This window comes from Notothenia rossii (genome assembly GCF_949606895.1).
Source record: "Notothenia rossii genome assembly, chromosome: 11".
NCBI lineage: Eukaryota > Metazoa > Chordata > Actinopteri > Perciformes > Nototheniidae > Notothenia > Notothenia rossii.
In genome coordinates, this window is record NC_136910.1 from 38,404,494 (window position 1) to 38,425,112 (window position 20,619).

Below are 20,619 nucleotides of genomic sequence, written 5' to 3' on the forward strand. Positions count from 1 at the left end.
ACTCCTAATGTTTTCATAAACTGGTTTATATTTTTAATACAAGCTATAAAACATGGAGCAAGTCGACTGCTACAGTGTCATGATTGCTTATGTATGGCCTGTTCCTTACAGATGAATAAATGCAAACAACTAATTGTGCACTCTGAGCTAACAGGGATTGACTATTTAGTTTGCAATTCATGTTTTTAAAGCAATAAAGCAGCTCATTCTGGTTTGTTTTTTACCTACAGTGATCTCAGAAACACTTCTATGTATTTCCTATCTTTAAATAGTAGCTATTGAGGTTCATGGGCTTCTTGTATGTCAGAGTATTTTACTTTCAAACTGATCGCCTGCATTGTGTGTTTTCCAGATGAGATCAACTGGCCTGAGGGAGACGATGCCCCCCCGCCTGATTCTCAGGAGCTCATCACCTTGCTCCTCCGACAGAACCCTCTGGACCGGATGGGTGCAGGTACTGACACAAAGGGCAAGGAGAGATGTGGCACAGCCAGTATCTCGGTTAGGAGCAGAGAGGCGCAGCAGGCCTCCATAAATGATCATGTGACGAGCCGCCTCTGTACCGCTCATAATTCCTAATCACTGGGGGAAAAATTGAGGCCACAGCAGAGCAGTTTATACTGTGGCCTCTTCACCTCGTCCCCTTGATCTATTGCAATTATTTCCCTGCCAGTCCATGAAACGAGTTCCATGATCCGGCATTAAGAGTGTGTAGCTCTGTGGAGTGTTAAAAGATGCCATGACCTGGGACAAAGGCATTCAAAGAGAGGGACGCACGTAGCATGTTCAACTGGGGGGACAGCTGGACGCCTTGTTTGTCTAGAAGCCCCCTCTCCAGGCTGCCATTTACAAAGTCTCCTGCTACTCCACAAAAGGTCACGGGCAGGAAATTGTCCTGCATAATTTACGGTCATGTTATCGGTTATTCCTGCAACCACAAGGGAAAAGGAAAACATAGCGTTGTTGTTTTTTTTACGTCCTGTATCTCTCTGAGACCCTCATTTTTAATTCCCAGGGTTTTCATCACAAGAAGTTTTAACGTCTGTCCTGGAAATTGTATTTTAAGTAGTTATCATTTGTGCTTGTTTGATCTGTAGGTGGAGCTGCAGAAGTAAAGCAGAATAAGTTTTTCAGTGACCTGGACTGGAACAGCCTGCTGAGGCAGAAGGCAGAGTTTATTCCTCAGCTGGAGTCTGAGGATGACACCAGCTACTTCGACAGTGAGTTTTCTCTTTTATCTGAACATAATATGTCAAATGTTCTATTATCATCATACAGTATTTATAAGTTGTTTATCTGTATCTTTGGGCGAACCTGGTTCTGAAAGTCCCATTTCAATGTGGAGCACTTCTACAGCTTGCATCAGAATTAAACATAAGTGCCAGACATTTATAACACATTTTTCTAACTGCTGATTTGTACCTCCAAAACCTAGAACATGATATTGCAAATAGAATAGATGCAAACATAGTGTGTAATAAAATACTTTAATATTATCTTTATTAATTTTCTCATGTTTGTTTGCCATGTGATTAAAAACCTGTGCAGATACAGCCAGAAAAAACATCTTGTTTTAAAGAAAAAATATTGGAAGAATTGGCCTGGAACATTTATAGTACAACTCACATGACACACCAACATATTGTACATTAAATAAACAAATCCACGAAGTGACTCTACTAAAACATAGCCTGGGGTACAGTTGTAATACTTAAATCGTCTTGAGGCACTCATTAAAACTCTTAATAACTGAGTGAAATCTGAACCTCCCATCATCCCCAGCTCGCTCTGAGAGGTACCATCACCTAGAGACAGAAGAGGACGATACAAACGATGAAGACTTCAATGTGGAGCTGCGCCAGTTCTCCTCTTGTTCGCACCGATTCTCCAAGGTTTGTCCTTAATCTGCTCCCCTCACATTTTTCAAACTAACATCGTCGTTACCTCCTGAGATGTTAGTAATGTAAATGAGTGGATGGAGTGTTAGGAAGTGGTATTTCATATGAAAATGTGTGTCTAGAAAACACACCCGCTGCCCCTTTACCCTAGAGTATTAAACGTTGGATTTGCATACATTTTCCGCCTGCAAATCAGATCTGTTTTTTCTTTTTCGGTAATGTGGAACACAATACACAATACAGTCGTACAAGCTGGGAGTCATTGTTGTGCTGCATTGCAGTATGCTCCCCTCTCACATCAACACAGAGCATTACAGTGTCTCAGAAAGCAGCGGGGCTTCTCCGAGGAAGCGTTGAGCAATGTTTCAATGTTTTTCCCTCGACTGCACCTAGAACTCCAAGGTTGTAATTCATGATGAAGTCTGCGTTAACACCGAAAACACTTATCTGCATCACATTTCCTGTAAATAATACTGCATTTGTTAATCAATCTGTGTAGCTTAATCAGTATCTGACAATGTGTGTTTTAAACATAATGTTGCCTTTACAGCCTGCATGTACTGAAGTGAGTTATTGTTTCTGTGTGGTTGTCAGGTTTACAGCAGCCTGGATTTGTCCCGTGGGCTCCTGGAGGAGAAGGGAGAGACGGAGGGGAAGAAGAGTGAGAGCCCACTGACTGTCGACTCTCTCAGCTGGACACCAGATTTTGCTGAAATGTATGTTTGAAACTCAAGTTCATTAAACACATGCATAAACCAAATACAGTATGTAGCAGAGATGATATAAGCAGTTAAGGCATAATGCTAGGATTAGAAAATCATATTACACACAAGAAGAAAATAGCTATTTGATTATTTTACGGTTCCCATTTCATTCAGTCACATGAATAGTTTGCTGGATTAGCTACTTAACATAATCCTCATGTAAACCTAGCCAAAACACAAAACATATACAATACATTCAGCTCTTTCTGTTAGAATCTGTTCATCTCATTATAAATGTTTCTTTCTTTTCCACCAGGCCCTCACTCTCCCACTCCACAGACACCGACAGTCTGAATCCGGGTCTTCGCCCCAACGCGTTGCCAAAGTTTGCCATCTCAGCAGAGAGTGAAGCAGACGAGACCTCCGGCCTCGGTGACCCCAGCAAGAGCTCCATCTCCATCGGAGAGCTCCCGCAGGACGAGCCGGACGCTACCACTCCAGGCAGCACTCACAGTGGAGCCACGCTCTCTGGTACAACATTACACTGTGTGGAATTTCATAGTGTTTAAGTATCTTATTCTTCTGCCTGGTTTTCATTTGATAAAAATGTGTAAGTTGTAAGATCTCTGAAACACTGAAACTACAGAATCAAAAATGGTCTTACATTTTCCTCATTTATCACTTAAAGCTACAGTTTGTTGCAATTTATGTATTTTTCACTTAAATAATCAGGCATTTAACCTCCTTTGAATCCATAATTTGCCCTGTTTAAGTTTCTGTATGGACAAAACAATCAAGATAAAGCGGAAATGCATTCAAATAACAGACATGAGTTTAGTAAGAATTGTGTCATAAATCAAATCAAATAAGCTGTAAGATTATTTCCTAAAATATCCAACAGTTGTTTCTAGAATGGCAATCGTATCTTTAATCAAGGGAAGTACATGTTACCCTTACTCCATGCTCATCTTTTGTAATAAACAGGAAGTTTCTCAGAACATCTGGACCAGTTGACCCCCAAAGGTGAGGGGTTGCAGAGCCCAGACAGTACCAGCCATGCCTCCACAGACCATGGGCCTCAGAACAATTCTCTGCGACCTGAGAGCGCTGCAGAGAAGACCGGCGCTGTGGCGAAAGTCCCAAAGTCTGTCTCAACCGGTGCCCTTTCCCTCATGATCCCCGGGGGTAAGACCAAGCACACAAACAGATGTGCATGTGTTGACTGAAAATGTACCGTAATCATATACTGTAAAGGTTAAAGTATATCGGAGCAACAACGTGCCAAGAATCACAAAAAAGCCATGTACTTTGTACAAATAATGTGGAAAAGATTAAAGCAAACTTTATAGATCTGTGTGAAATTGGCCCAGCAATACACCTACCGTGAGTTTCATTTTAAAGAGGGACTACGGGCAAGAAGCCGAGTACAAGTCTATAATAAGGAAAGTAAGCAGAAGCAAGAGGCCTTCACAGCTGGGAGCGTGAATATCCCATTAGTTTCACCCTCAGCAGGAGCAGCGTGAACCAGGCTCATGAGCTTTATAGACTCACCTGACTCCAGGGCCCGCTAAGGTGTGATTGATTGAATGAAAAACACTGCTGCTCAGGTGGTGATTATCTTCTTTTTTTTTTCAGATACCTTCGGGGTCTCTCCTCTGGCCAGCCCCCTCTCCCCGTACTCCCTCTCCTCAGACCCTTCCTCCAGAGACTCCTCTCCAAGCCGAGAAACCTCCCACCTTACGGCCAACCCGCGGCAGCCCGTCGTCATCCACAGCTCAGGGAAGAAGTTCGGCTTCACGCTGAGGGCCATTCGGGTGTATTCATGTGACGGGGACATCTACACTGTCTACCACATGGTCTGGGTAAGGACTACATCAGCCTGTAGTGAAACTCCTAATCAATTATAAGTCAGTGAACTGTGAGGGTGCTTTCACGCTTAACCGGTTTGCTGCTGTTTAAACAAACTGTGATGCATTAGTGTAGTTCATTTGGACAGGTGTGAAAGCTGTCAATCAAATTGTAGTGTAGACCAAACAGACAAACTAAGACTGAATTAAATGAAGGGTCTTTGTTCACTCCTTGGGAACTGTGAGTATCTATATATGTAATATATACTGTTACTGTTGATACAATATTTTGAATGTGTAAAATGTGACTAATGAAATTTTTCCTGATCAATGTGAAAGTGAACATTTGTTTAAACAGCACTTTTACAAATTAGTAGTAAAAGGTAGAAACCACACAGTTGCTATTCCTGTATTTGTACACAAAACACACAAAATGCACCATTCTGTTTGTTGAGACAACAACACACATGTTAGCACAGTACACAGCAGAGTAGTCACTAGAATTTGATTTCCCTCACATGGGTCCATGTAGCAATTATGATGCAGGATAGCAAACACCAAAATCACACAATGTATACACTTTCAGTGAATATCACTGGAGCTCTTGATTAGTTGCAATACGTGTGAACACAAACTTTGTTTTCTTTTGTCCCAAGCGAATGTGAAAATATACCTCAAACAACAAAATGACTGTAAGGAAATCTAGGTTATGAAAGTAAATGTCTTTTATGTGTCTGTTAATCAGAATGTAGAAGATGGCGGATCTGCACATAAAGCAGGACTCAAAGCTGGAGACCTCATCACTCATGTGAACGGAGAACCAGTTCACGGCCTCGTCCACACTGAAGTGGTGGAGCTTCTGCTCAAGGTAAATGACAATGTATTTTCTTCTTTAGTATCAGAAATTCAGTTAAAAAAACCTCAACATTAAACATCATGTTGACTTAACATCATTTAGTTTTTATATTATTATTATTCCTTCCCTTTCAGAGTGGTAGCAAAGTGACCATCTCCACTACCCCCTTTGAAAATACTTCAATAAAAACTGGTCCAGCCCAGAGGAACAGCTACAGGAGCAAAATGGTGAGATGTTCCAAGAAGCCCAAGAAGGAGAAGACACCAGAAAGGTAAAACTCTTCTACTGACACTTTATATTTATTTTCAAATATATGTTTTTATCAAATTGTTATCACATGGTTCGAATCTCATGTATAACGTTATGATGATACGTTATGAGTGAATGGTCGGATATCAACTGTGTAGACACTTTGATACCTATTGGCCCCTAGGGGGCAGAGAGATGACACTAAGAGAGTATTTGAATGCAGAGCATGCCTACAGGGTCATAGGGATATTTAGCATTTCAACAGGATTCAAATAGACTGAGTGCAAAACGATTTATGAAAAGCAAAAACAATGGACAATGGTATGGAGCTATTTCAGGGTCATAAGTTTTAATCATTCAAACAAATACCATTTATTTGAAAGTTCAAGTTTTTATCCTGAACTTTGAAAAATACAATGATGTATTCAAAATAAAAATAAGTATTTGAAATAATTTTTCAGTTTGAATATTATTTTTGATTCAGTTCAGCAATCTTTTTAAATAAAATATTTATTTTCAGATTTCACTTTTATACATATTTTGATATTTGAATCCTTATTGTTTTCAGTTAAATTTTTTCAGTTTCAAATCTTGTTTTTTCAGGTTTTACATTGCTTTTCACCTTCAGATCGTTTTTCACTTTCAGATCTTTTTTTTCGCTTTCAGATCTTTTTTTTTCGCTTTCAAACTTTTGACCCTGATGTTGCTTAGGGGGGCGGGGCTTAGCAAAGAGTAGTTTGGCATCCTGAGTGACAGGCCTCCCTCTGTCATGTTGCCTTCAAGAATGTTAGATAGCGCGAGAAATATAACTCAATACTTTCTATACACGATACTCCCGTGATAGGTGGGAAATAAAACTGATACCAGCATCAAAGTTCCGTTAAGCGAGCTGTTGAGCATCGTAGTTGGCAACAATCAAGGTATAAGCGCAATAAACTGTGATAGAATGTGAAATTACGTATCCGCAACGAGCCAGCAGGTTGTTCTGGTGGACCTGACGCCATCCCCCGCTGTCTCACGGAGAGATACCGCAGGTCCTTCCTTCCTGCAGCGGTCAGACTATACAACCAGCACAGCCTCTCGACCCCGGACAAAACATCTCAGACTATAACAGCTCTTGTTGATAAATACCAACTATGTGCAATATTTGCAATATGTGCAATATATATGCCGTTAAAAACTGTGCTGCTAAATCCGCAGAACTGTTACAGGGTGTGTATTATGTCAAATGTGTAACTTTAAAATATATAATTTCTTTTTTTAATCTCTAATACTTTTTTCATGCATGCTTTAGGTAGCATAAGCTGTTTTTGGCTCTTCTCTGCTGTAACAATGTAAATGTATCCCCTGTGGATCAGGGGCGTCAGCTGACCCAATACTATACAGGGGCACAACAGGGGCACAGAAAAAAAAAATGTTTTGCAGTTATTTCTTTGAAAAAAGCATGGGCACAGATAATTAATGCAAGCACGCGAGCAAACATTTTTTTGCACTTATTTATTATAATAAAGTGTCATAAATAAATAGTACAATCAGATTGTTATTTTCTGCATCATTAAATATCTAGCCTACCTGAACCAAACTGAATTGAATTGGCCTACTTGTGAACTTAACTGTATACAGTATCTCTAAATCACTAACTGATGAAGGCAAAAGAGGCACAATGAATCTTCATGAAATATCTGTCAGCAAACATGGACTTGAAAACTGAAAACTGAAAGAGAACCCCCCATCCTATGATGGTGTGATGGTGACTATCCTATGAGGTGTGTACATGGTCAGAGAGATGGGAGAGGTCTATGTTCATTTTTTTTTAAAGTAAACTGTAACGTCTCGGTTTCAGTTTTGCAAAGCTATCAATCAATTGACAGTGGCTTAACTTGGAGAGTGCTCCTCTCTCAACAGACATGATGGCAAGATGGTGGAGTCTGTCTTGCCCCATTGTGCTTCTTAACCACGTGTGGAGGCGTCTCAGCACGCTGAATGTACGTTCACAAGTGCAGCTGGACACTGGAATGGTCAGAGATATCTGAATGACCTGTGTCAATGTTGGGAACATGACATGATCCAGCAAACTGAAAAGACATTGCATGTCAGTGATTGGAAGGCTTTCCTGCTTTCTGGCCAGATAGTTTTTAGCCACCAGCACTTCCTCTTGCTTTAGATCCACATTATAATGATCTGCCCGACCTCTGAGGTTCTCCTCACAGAGAAAGTTGCTAGATCCTGGATTACAGGCCTGAACACCTTTTAGAACTGTGCTGTTGAGAGATGAAAAACGCTGCTCCATCTCAGCAACCATCCTGTCAAGGCAAGGTAGATACACTGCGGTTCTCAACTTCTCGGCATTCCCTAGGTCACTCGCTGCCCCACAACTAGACTCGACTACATACTCCTCCATGCGTCTCTGCTTCTGCCTTTGTCTTGGTACAGCACATGACTCAGGGATTTGGTGTGTTTCGCACAAGGCCTTTGCGCGGTCATAAACCTCAGCTGCTTTGTCATCAGTGGGCATTTCTTGTAGAGTGGCGCACACAGCGCATTTGAACTCCTCAGCTTTTGCCAGGTCCACAGTTTCACTTTGTAGGTATTTGTGTAGACTTTCTGTCACAGACAAAAAAGTCTTGAACATCATCAATAGATAAACTGTGGAGAACCTTGCAAGGTTGGCATGCAGACCCACAGCCGTAGGGTTGCTGATATTGGACAGGCACGTGAGAACTGCTGGGAAATTCTCTATCATAGCGTTGATAGACCTCAGCTGGCAAGACCCTCGGGTCTTGGACAGCTGTACAAGCTCAGAAGCTTGTAAGCCAAGCTGTTTCTGAGTCTCCTTAAACTTGTCATGGTTCACAAGGGAGCCAGAAAAGAATGTATAGACATTCTGCAGGAGGTCAAATAACTTCCTGGCCTCTGGTATGGCCAGACATGTGGAACAGAGCACTAAATTCAATTGATGTGCATAGCAGTGCACATAAATGGCCATGGGATGGTTCTCTCGGAACTTTGCTTGGACCCCTCCAACAGCCCCACTCATGACTGAGGTGCCATCATAAGCCTGTGCAACCACCTTCACATGGTCTATGCCATTCAACCTTAGCTGTTGTTCAATGGCAGTTGTAATGGACTCCGCGTCAAAACCCTTCAAATCTACCATAGCTAGTAAATGTTCTTGCACACTCCCCCCAGCAACATATCGGACACACACAGCTAGCTGCTCAGTGCTGCCATCTCTTGCTTCGTCAGCCATCACTGAAAACATTCCAGCCTCCTTAATGTCTTTACTGATAGCTTTTGTTATCTCCTGGGCACAGCACTGAATTACTTCATTTACTTCATGTAGTGTGTGATGGTGCTGAATATGTCTGAAGGAAAGGGTCGAACTCTTTCAAGAGGTTCATGCATTCCAGAAAGTTCCCCTGGTTGTCGCTGGACATGCCCTCATCATGGCCACGGAATGGGATATTTTGTTTTCCCAAAAACTTGGTAACAGCCACAACCCGGCTGAGGTACTCCCGTCTCTCTTTTATTTCATGCTCACTGGCAGAATCCAAATGGTCGACAACACTGCCATGAGCCTCACTGGCTTTATAACTACACCAAGACTGCATGCTTGCCTTATGTGCTGGTGATTTCTCATGCTCTCTATAGACATCCAGAGCTTTTTTCCAATTTTGAAAGCCAGTGTTTACAAAGGTGTCATTCTTCAAATGTTTCCCAAATATTCTACAGGGAAAACAAAACGCTGCATCTTTAGCCTTGGAATATTCCAGCCATGTAAAGCTTTCAAACCAGTTGGCGTTAAATGATCGATTCTTTGCACCAAAGTTGTGCTGGGGATATTTTGACAACTTAACTTGGTTTGGGCCAGACTCCTTTCCCCCAAGATCACTTGTATGTCCCTCAAGATTGTGGACACTGCTTTTTTCTCTTGCCCCCAGTCTAATGTTCTCTGCCACTGTGGCAACTGTTTTCTCAGTCTCATCTCTGGGGTGTGATCTCTCCGGCCTGTCTGTCTCTTGTTGTCCTTCCTTCTCTCTCTGCCTTTCCCCTGCCTCAACCAGCTCAATCTCTTCTGCCCTCTGACTCTCCTGTCTGGTGCAACGTACAAAAAAATCATATGCTCAATAGTTACCTCAGATAACCATTAAAAGTTCAAATAACATTCATCACATCTATAAGTAGGGACATTTACAGTAGCTAACTACATTGTCAGCTGAGTCTCACTCTCACCTGTCAGTGTCATCTCTCAGTGTCATCCCTTCCTGTGTCCCTTCAATCTCCTCCTCTCCTCCTCTGCACTCTGCTGCACTGAGTCTTGAAACAACATGAACATATTACAGTCTAATGTCTGCATTTTCATTATCTACATTTTTACATATGCAGATGTAAGGTTACTTGTGTATAACCTGTTTGCAGTTATTCCTAATTAATATTAAATTAATAGCCATATCACCTCTGCTCGTGCTCATCAACATCCCTCTCTCCTTCACCTCCTCCGACACTCTGCTGCTCCTCTTTGTCTGGACAGATATGTAACTGTTAGGCTAGTGACCAGTGGTGAACTCAACTTGTGGGTTGTTACCTAAAAGTGGTTTGGGTTGCCTTGTTACCTAGCTTACCTCTCTCATTTCTCCTTGCTGCTTTATCCCTGCTCCGAGCGAATAACTTTCTGATGTCCATTTACAAGATATTAAATACTAAAATACAGAATACTATCAAATCAATCAAATCGTGAAGTGATAAATAATGGGAAACCAACGCCGGAGCTAAAAGGTATGTTTCAAAAGACGGTTAGGATAACTCCATCGACTACTCACGTTCAAAGCCACATTTCTTTGAAAATGTTTCACCTCAATAATAGATTTCGTGATTTAAGATACTTGGGTTTATATATTTCTAAATCTGACACTGAAACTGTCAGTGCCTCACCAGCCACGAACCTCAGCGCATGTCACTGCTATTCACATCTCCATCCATTTAGCCTAGTCTATTATGTTTTATAAATTATTAAAAAGTGCTATTTATACAAATCACATAACATTTAACAGTGTAGCCTATACGATTAGCTTCCAGGCAAACTCATTAAAAATATATAGCCTACTCCTGTGTGACCTTCACTTCTAAAACTAAGATTATGTTCATCGTAAAATTACGTTGCTTACCAGATTGACCGCAAGCTTTATTTCATGGTATCCTGAACTACCAAGGCAAAACACGCATCAACACTACGGGTTATCAGAAGGGACAAAAAACATTCGAATAAACAAATGAAAGCAGCGTGTGCTGAATAGGACTAGTCTTATGCTGTGCAAGAGAGGTTTACAGTAGCAAAATTGAGTTCGCATTGACGGCCACAATGCTTGTAAAAGACGCTCCGTGCAAAGGGGTTATAAAGTTACCAGACACACGGGCAGGCAAGTGCATAGAGTTACTAGTCCGATAGGAAAGTTACTAGACCCGGGCGTGCGGGCGTGTCGCCATTTCGAACCCTGAATAAATTAATAAAAAAATCAGTGACCCAGGCATACCGGGGCACCTCAGATCTACAGGGGGGCACGTGCCCCCGTGAAAAGGGTCTCGCGACGCCGATGCTGTGGATAAAGGTAATCTGATTCTGATCGCAAAAACCAAGCCAATACTATGCTGCGTTCATGGAGGTACGTGGAAGTGGGGAAGGACAATGCTTGATAGCGGATACGTAATTTCACATTCTAGCACAGTTTATTGCTCTTATACCTTGATTGTTGCCAATTAAGATGCTCAACAGCTTGCTTAAAGGAACTTTGACGCTGGTATCAGTTTACCACCAATCACGGGAGTATTGTGTATAGAAAGTATTGAGTTATATTTCTCGCGCTACCTAACATCCTTGAAGGCAACATGACAGAGGGAGGCCTGCCACTCAGGATGCCAAACTACTCTTTGCTAAGCCCCGCCCCCCCACGCAACATCAGGGCCAAAAGTTTGAAAGCGAAAAAAAAAGATCTGATAGCGAAAAAAAAGGTCTGAAAGTGGAAAACGATCTGAAGGTGAAAAGCAATGTGAAACCTGAAAAAACAAGATTTGAAACTGAAAAAATAATTGTTTTTAATCTGAAAACGAAAAATCTGCAACTGAAAAAAATAAGGATTCAAATATCAAAATATGCATAAAAGTGAAATCTGAAAATAAATATTTTATTCAAAAAAAATTGCTGAACTGAATCAAAAATAATATTCAACCTGAAAAATTATTTCAAATACTTATTTTTATTTTGAATACATCATAGTATTTTTCAAAGTTCAGGATAAAAATTTGAACTTTCAAATAAATTGCTTTTTTTTGAATGATCGAAACTTATGACCCTGAAATAGCTCCATACCATGGCACCACATTTTTACAAACCAGCCTTTGAAGTAGATTCAAATCTAAAAAGTGAATGTTGAGTCATAATGTTATTGTTTTTTGTCTTTTGCATGTACATTTTTGCAAATTAATAAACTATAATAAATATATCCTGACTGATTTTCTTATTCTTTGTCTTATTTTGCTTTCTGTCAGGCGCCGCTCCCTCTTCAGGCGTTTTGCCATGCAGCCCTCTCCTCTGCTGCACACAAGCCGCAGTTTCACCTCCCTCAACCACTCTCTGTCATCTGGTGAGAATCTCCCTGGCTCCCCCACCCACAGTCTCTCCCCCCGTTCCCCTAGTGCCATCTTCCGCCCCACACCAGACTTCCCCCAGTCAGGTGGAGATGTTGTCTGAGAATTGTAGTGTTATTATGATTTCATTTATTATATGATTGATATTCCTTTTTTCTTCTTACAACTTCCAGGTGGCAACTCCTCCCAGAGCAGCTCTCCCAGCTCCAGCGCTCCGAACTCCCCCGCGGGGTCCGGGCACATCCGTCCCAGCACCCTCCACGGCCTCGGCCCCAAACTCCCGGTTCAAAGGCTTCGTCAGGGGCGCCGCAAGTCAGCCGGCAGCATCCCCCTTTCCCCTTTGGCTCGCACACCTTCACCTACACCTCAACCAACATCCCCTCAGCGCTCTCCCTCTCCCCTCCTCACTGGTCACCCTGTTGCCATTTCCAAATCAAACCAAGCCTTCCCAGCCAAGATACATTCCCCACCCACAATTGTACGACATATTGTGCGGCCAAAAAGTGCAGAGCCGCCTCGCTCTCCGCTGCTAAAACGTGTCCAGTCGGAGGAGAAGCTATCCCCATCTTACTCCGGAGATAAGAAGCATCTATGCCCCAGAAAACACAGCCTGGAGGTGACCCAGGAGGAGGTGCCGGATGAGGAGCTGAGGCCCGGGGAGAGGGATTACACCGTCCTGCAGAGTGTGGAGGAAACAGCCAGTGAGCCTCTGTCTAGCACCCGTGTTCGACCTGTGGAGCAGGGCTGCTTAAAGAGGCCCGCCGGCCGCAAAGTGGGTCGGCAGGAGTCTCTTGAAGAGCTCGACAAGGAGAAGCTGAAGTCCAAGATGGTTGCAAAGAGACAGGATTGGTCAGAAAGGAGGGAGTCTCTTCAGAAGCAGGACGCTCTGTGTGATTCTGACTCATCCCAGTGGTGCGGTGATGACAGGGAGGAGAGTGTTTTGGTCCGAGGCCACAACAAAACCCAGAGCAGCCCGGACTCTGGCCCTCTGGAGGTCAAAGCTGCTAGTACAACCTTAAAAGATGTGCTGTATAAAAAACTCAACACACGTGTCTCTGAGGGCCACGCTGAAACATCCAACGGCTGTGGTGAAACTGACGGAGGACACAGATCAGCTCTCTGCTCGATTCACCCCGAGTGGCAGCATCCCAGGCAGGGTAAAGACAACATGAAGCCGGACAGACTGGACTTCAAAGCTCCCAACATGGAGTTCACCAGGAAGAGGCTGTCCTTTGAGGACAGAGAGGACTGCATGTGTCGGTTGTCCTCTGGCCTCCATGAGAACCTGCACTTTGGCTCCACCAGGTCCAAGAGCCTCCAGCTGGACACGGCCATGTGTCATGAACACATGAAGGCGGGACTAGGAAGCGTCCACTCAAGCCCTGAATGCCTGTCCCCTAAGCTTTTCTCCGGCAGAAGGGAGAGCGCCGTGGAAAAGCTCCAGCTCATCTCGGCAGAGTCTCCACTTCGAAAGACATCGTCTGAATACAAACTTGAAGGACGCCACGTCTCCTCTCTCAAACCTCTGGAGGGCACTCTGGATATCGGGCTGCTCTCAGGGCCCAGAGCCTCAAAAACAGAAAACTGTTTATCCAAGATGGCGGAGAACTCAAGCGAGACTGTTTCTTTGAGTCCAATTTGGCTCCAGACCCCTGCAAAAAGACAAATCAAAGTCCCCCAACTGAAAACTACTGATAAGCTCAAGAGCCCCCTGGCTTGTTCCACAAGTCCTGAAGCTGTTTCTTCTCTAAACAGCATAGTCGCCTCCAAAGATCAGTCAAAGAAGGCAGCCACAGACGTGAACATCAGTGCAAGTTGGGAGAAAACACAGGAAAGAAACAGTGAACCACTTCAGGCTCAAACCAGCAAAATGGAGGTCTCAAATGTTCCTTTTAAACCAGAGAGCAAGACAGGTATGAAGTCCAGTTTGCCGCCTCATGAACACAGAGGCCCTCGACACAGCTCCCACTTCTCCTCCTGTGGAAAAACACCCTCCATACGGGAAGTCAGCAATGAAGATCAGGAGGATGAAGCAGAGCAGGAAGAAGTCACACCACACACTACATCACAACACACCGACAGCTCCAGGACACTGCTCCCTTTGACTTCAGCAAAGCCGGAGGAAGACATAAAAACTGTGAAGACTCCGGCCAGTGAACCGTTACCCATGTCGCTGAAGCAGAGTATAAACTGTGGTTTGGATACAGGTCAGCGTCAGAGCTGCGAGAAAAACACACCTATTGCGCAGAGTTCAAACATGACCTCTGCGTCTGAGGTGAATGTACAGAACAGCTCTCGCCTCCCAGAGAATGTGCTTACACAACGGCAGCCATTGAACATCTGCTTTTCAAATAGAGAAGCGCAGGTTTCTATCACAACATCTGGTTCTGTGAAGGACGATAAAACGTGCAGTTCTAAATCAGAAGGTCAGGACTGCAAGGGAAGATCTGTGAGCCAGGACGGTGTCCAATATAACAGATCAGCTGTTAAAGAGCTTGGGGAAAAAGGCACTTCAGGTTTGAGTAAGGTCAACACATGCGTTGGAGTTGCAAAATTGGAGGTAATCCCAAAAGTGGAGCAGAAGAGAGAAGTTAGTACAGTAAAGGCAGTCCCCTCATTAAATAATGTTACAAAAAGTGTTAATGCTGTAGAGAGTAGTAGCATGTTGCTGCAGAAAAAAGAGAATCCCATTTCACCAAAGAATAAAGGCAATGTGAAAGATTTAGAACCACCATCCAAAAGCTGTCTGGCTGAAAGAGCACAACACAAATCATCAGATTCAGAAAACTGCACCTCTAAAAAAGAAGAAACGGTTATCAGTGTAAAAGAAAACGCCACAAAACTAAAATACCCGGCAACTGCAAATGAAAATGTTTTGATTCCCAAGAGTAAGTCCAGGCCTGACCCGCAGCCTGCACCGCACACCGCTGTGAAGACAGACACAAAAACACTGGAAGTGAAACATCACAGCACAGCCCCTCCTGCTCCAGCAGTCAGGGGCAGTCAAAACTCAAAACAGAGAGAATCTGCGTTCTCCACTTCAAACAATCAAGTAACTCATAAACAGAAAGAAGCCGCGGTGCCAAGCAAGCAGGAAGAATCGGTGCAGCTGTCTCCAACTGTTGTTGACGTGAAGCAAAAAGAAACCCAGCCCAAAAGCTCTGCAGCAAAAGAGATCTCAGAATCAAAGCCAAAATCTCCCCTTTCTAAAACTCTCCCTTCATTGTTAGCTCTAAAGACCTCCGTAGCTCCACCACCAGTTATTAAACAAAGTCTTGATGCCAAACACAAAGACCCCTCACCCAAAAAACAAGCTTCAGCCGTTAGACACCATCATGGCGCCAAACCAAAAGAAGTAGCTTCCCCTCTTTCTCAGCTGCCGTCAGAAGTTCCCTCCCAGCCTGATCCCCCACCAGTGCTGCCCAAACCTGCAGTGAGGAAAGAAATGCTGATCAGTGGAGGCAGGGTCTCCATCTGTGTCCCCCAGGAAAGTGCCATCAAGGTATCAAGAGAAGGCCCCAAGTCTGAAACGCTCAAACCGGACAGTCCTAAGGGCCCGGATACCAGAAACACCACCCCTGAGAAACTGGGGCCCTCCAGCAAAAAGGAGCAGGCTGAGAGGAAGAAAAAAGAGACCGTTCAAGAGTCTGCGCAGAAAAACTCAAAAAGAGACGCATCCCGAGCTGCTGCCTCGGACAGAGACACAGGCAGGAAGCAGCAGAAGGAGTCGCCACGTAATTCTAATAACAAAAAATAAAAAGAGGGACGTTGAAATAGCAGCCGCTTCAGAAAATCTAGATGTAATACAAAGTTAGAAAGAGGTTTGTGCAAACATCATCATGCCTTCTTTTTTTTTTTTTTTGAGGACCGGGCAAGCTGTTACACGTGGATAGAGTGGTCGGTGTGTGTGTAATCAGTATGTCGGGGGCAGCAGGGAAGAGCCTTAGAAAGGTCGTACTGTAAAGTCAGTGCCATAAATGATTTTTGAATTGCACTCTTACTTCTAGACTCGGATGATCTGAGCTCTTTTAATGCAGTATACATGTACACACCATTTGCTCAGCAGTTGTATCACGATTGTTTCTGTTTGTATAATCCAAATCTTTTCATGTCTGGTTTTTGTGCAGTGGTACACAGAGGGGAATGCACTATATCCTGTGCTTTTCACTTAAAAAAATACAGAATCACCTCTTGGTTCTAGAAATGATAGATTAGTGAAGAGGCCTTAAAATGACGGGAAATAAAAAACTTGCTGTTCTTAGCAAGGTGTGGTGTTAATTCACATTCCTCTGACGTGTGTACATATATTTTTGATTTGTATGCAATATGATGTAGATATGATAACACTGTAAAACTGGGATTCATGGGCTTAACATGATTGTCGTTTGTATTATATGTATAGATTTTGCTGTGTCATTTGTTTGTATGCTCGATAACTCTTTGGTCTAAAGTAAGCTACTGTGATGTATCTTGTCAAAGGCATCCTTTTCTCTGTGACATGTTTCCACATGTTCCAAAATTAACTTGAGGATAGAGAAGAAAAGTCATGAGGTGGGGTTACTGAGCTATTTCTAAAAATGTAGCATTATAAAAGAAAACTGTGAGGGCTGTCAGCTTTTCCCAAGAATGTCTTTAATGTTGATGAAGTGTTTGCTGGCTGACTAAGGTTTAAAACGTGTACAAATATGGAACATTGTGTTTGATTAATGAGATTATCCAGATATTCTGTTTGCCAATCATTACTGCAGTAGGTATCTGAAGGCGGTGGGCTTCAGCGGAGTGACATTAAGATAACTCTTGAGTCAGACACCAGTTCACACACAGAGCTTCAGCGTCAGGGTATCACAGGATGTCAGTGTCCCGTTTCAGCCTCAGTGTTGTTAAAGTAGTGTGAGTGTTTTGGTGTTTCAAAGGACTCTATAATGAGCAGCATCTGGCTTCACCTAGGTAACGGTATCATAAGAGGAATCCTGATTATTGCATAGTTCATGTCCACAACAGTCATTTGATGTTAAATACTTGGTACTTTGATACATACAGTACAGGCTGTCGTTTATTCACAATCACTTTCTTACATTTACATACATACCTAAACACTTTTTTATACTTTAGACGTCTTTCAATTCTAAACATTAAATAAGAATATAAAGGTAACCAAGGAGACTAAAGTGTGTAATGCATTACTTGCTCTGTTGTACAGGCTATGTACATTTAATTATCCTCTCTACTTCAAATACTAGGAGTCAAACATGTCACAGAATATAGTTTATGTACTACACTGAATCCCAGAGTTAACCTGAAACACGAGAGATTGGTTGACGAGATTTTAATGTTAAACGGGTCTGATGCTACGTGCATTAGATATTGTTTATGTATTTCTCATGTGATGTGAGAGAACAAATGCACCTTAATGTTTGCCAATATTCAGTTCAAAGGGTGAGACACAAAGTGAAATTAGAGCTGAACATGGTTTATGAATTCCCCTCTCGTCCTCACTTCAGATTTAAAATAAATCACTGAATTTTATTTGTTTCTTCCCCCACTCTTTTTCCTGTGACGACTGACATTAAAACCCTCAAAGCACATTCAATGTTTGTTTACAAAGCATCATGGATGTATATTTTGTATATTGTTGATTTGCCAAATGTGTGTTCTGTGTCAGAGATAATGTTGTCTATAGTAGTGTGAGACTTTGCTCCCCTGCCACCAGGATGTGTAATAAGAACATTTGTTTGTGCTGTAATCAATGTATTCTCATGTCAGGTTCTTCTCTGCTTGTCTTTTCCGTTTCCTTTTTTTTTCTTTTTCCCTGTACTAGTATTAGATAAACTTGCTTACGATGGTTTGTCTTTTAGAAATATGTGCAATAAAAGTGTTTTGAGTTTTGTATTTTGCCCAAGGAAAGTTCTATGGATGTCATAGATGTTGTATATTAAAACAGATATTTATACTTCTAATGTTGCGTAATGCTGAAAATAAAATGGGAATTATACATTAATACTTTTAGTCCTCTTTTTATTCATGGTATGGTCGGAATAGGTACTTTTAAATATGGAGTTTTTTTAATCAAAAATAGCTAGTTGTTAACACGGAAAGATCAATGATACTAATGTTTTACATGACCATTATGTCTGAATAAAATTCAATAATATTCTTCAAATGATGATGTTATTCCTCACTAATTCATTGCGAAAAAAATCTTTAACAGGGCCATCATTTATCAATGAAAACCCAATAATGTTCCTCAAGACCATGTTTAATTGATAAACACAGTTATTTGCTGATGTAACCGATTTTTAATCTCTGCAAAGGTTCATTTCAGGAAAATTATTTAAAAAACCTGTTAAAATAAAGTGTCACCAAAAGACAAAAGCACCCCATTGTCTCCAAGTGCTGTGGAACCAGACTTTAGATGTGGGTCTGAGTTTCAGACTCCTAGAAAATCCAGAGCACAAATATATTTGTCTTCAAAATGTCCCTTTTTTATAGAGCGAGATGTAAACCAAACCCTTGGTAGCAGTGTTTCCAACAGGGGGCAGTATCCTTCCATCTGTGTTCCTGCTCAATAGGACCTTATGCAACATCCATTAAGTAGACACAGAGGATGAATGTGGTGGGGTGTACGGAAATCTTCCCAAGATTAGAAGGAATCTGATAAAGCTGTGTACTATTTGTTATACAGATACTACTTCGGAACAGTAAAACAGAGTTCATTAATCTGCTGTATTGCAGTGTATTTTAAAGTTAAATATATTCTGCTGTGATATTATCATTGGGTAAAAATTGTATTCCTGAATTAATAATACTGTATGATAACATTACTGGTTTGTGATGTTTAAACGATTACTTCCAAAAGCTTTGGTTTGATCAGAAAAGCCTCAGGGAAGTATACTGAGCATTCAAAAAAGTACCTGTTGATGTTGTGTAACTGTCTATTCAAACATGATAACAGTGTTAATGATACAGATGGATCAGTGTCCACACAGAGTGATTACTAAGAGTAACATTAAATAGTGGAATGGATGGTGGGGGAAATCCTCTTAAAGCTTGGATAGAGTCATCTGCTGGGAGAGGGGTTTCTGTGCAGCAACAAGAAGCTCTTACAGGGCGAAGAGAGAACAATGTGCTGACACATTTATTATCATTAATTGGCCGCGTGTTTGCTAGCACGGATGGAATTTCCTCCCCGCAAAAAAATATCTGCCTCATGTTTCACCGCAGCTGTAGTCCTATAGCTTCATAGCTGCAATGTACAACATGTTAACCATGCTTCTCTAATTGATGTACTGTACATCAAAATGTCAAATGTCAGTATTCCTAATACCTCCTTAGACTAACATAGTGGCAGGTGAAAATGTTAATACCACTTTTACATATGCCTTTGGGGCATGTTGATATATTCGATCACGTGTTACAAGGAAGGGAAAAAAATCATGTCATGTCTATTCCACTCCTTTACTTTCACTTTATAAATAAAGCAATTAGTGTGTTATCGGAGAGATAATGGATTGTGAGGATAATCAAATGTATCTTCATTGTCCATCTGACTGCTTCCAGAGAGCGGAGGCTGGCTGCTTTGTGATCTGTTTAAGAAAGACTGATCAATACTAATGATGTGTACATTGTTATCTGTAGGGTGTGGAGTTAAAGGGGGGGTAGTGCATATGTGTACAAACACATACACATGTTCATTATTTTTTTAAACACAACAGAGGAACAGAACATCCTGACCTATTGCTCATGTTTAGAATGCAATGTTTACTATGTTCATCGTCATGGTGTAGCTGTAGCGTGTTAGCAAAAATGTGCTAAGTAAAAAGAACAAGACACTAGTACAGCTGAGGTTGATGGGAATGTCTTCAGCTGTGCAGGTGTCCTTCGACAAATTAAAATGATGCTAAATACAAAATTAAAGGTCCCCTATTATACTGTTTTTCGTCAATATATTGGGGGGGTTACCTTGCTTGCTGATTGGCTAATGGTTACACAAGCCAAAACATCGTTATGAAATCATAAAGTGGCCAAAATCTGATCAGCTCATTTTCAGACAGGTTTTTATATTATTATTATTTTTATATAAGAGAACAAATCTTTTTTCCTGAAATTTTCAGAATCTCTTTACACAGACGGGACACATGTTTATGTATAAAAGACATGAAAAAGTGGATTTTGCATGATAGATCCCCTTTAAATATAAAGAAAATAATATTTGCACCAAATTTCAATTGACAATAAAAACGATTGTCAAGAGATTTGAGTGAAATAAGTGAAAACTTTCACCTTATGATGAAGCTAGATAAAAAGTCAGGGAAGCACTTCAGGTAGAAAAATAAGAAATTGCACGGTGTTTCTAGAGGAAAGGGTTCGGTGATCATAACAGTCAGAAGGTTTCTCCTCTTGGGACCATGAATGTCTGAACCAAA

At 41.8% G+C, this 20,619-nt stretch overlaps 1 protein-coding gene across 17 annotated transcripts in view; it reads left to right on the forward strand.

The window, feature by feature from the left end:
- Positions 1–18,194, forward strand: part of mast4 (microtubule associated serine/threonine kinase family member 4) — a 92,356-nt gene extending 74,162 nt beyond the window's left edge. For all 17 annotated transcript variants that reach the window (XM_079658649.1, XM_079658659.1, XM_079658660.1 and 14 more), the window contains 11 exons: positions 353–454; positions 1,098–1,220; positions 1,783–1,892; positions 2,493–2,614; positions 2,919–3,133; positions 3,587–3,787; positions 4,238–4,464; positions 5,195–5,317; positions 5,440–5,576; positions 12,098–12,192; positions 12,370–18,194. In XM_079658649.1, coding sequence (XP_079514775.1) covers positions 353–454; positions 1,098–1,220; positions 1,783–1,892; positions 2,493–2,614; positions 2,919–3,133; positions 3,587–3,787; positions 4,238–4,464; positions 5,195–5,317; positions 5,440–5,576; positions 12,098–12,192; positions 12,370–15,953 — 5,039 coding nt within the window. In that variant the 3' untranslated portion in view covers positions 15,954–18,194. The remainder of the gene's footprint in view (positions 1–352; positions 455–1,097; positions 1,221–1,782; positions 1,893–2,492; positions 2,615–2,918; positions 3,134–3,586; positions 3,788–4,237; positions 4,465–5,194; positions 5,318–5,439; positions 5,577–12,097; positions 12,193–12,369) is intronic.
- The last annotated feature ends 2,425 nt before the right edge of the window (positions 18,195–20,619 follow it).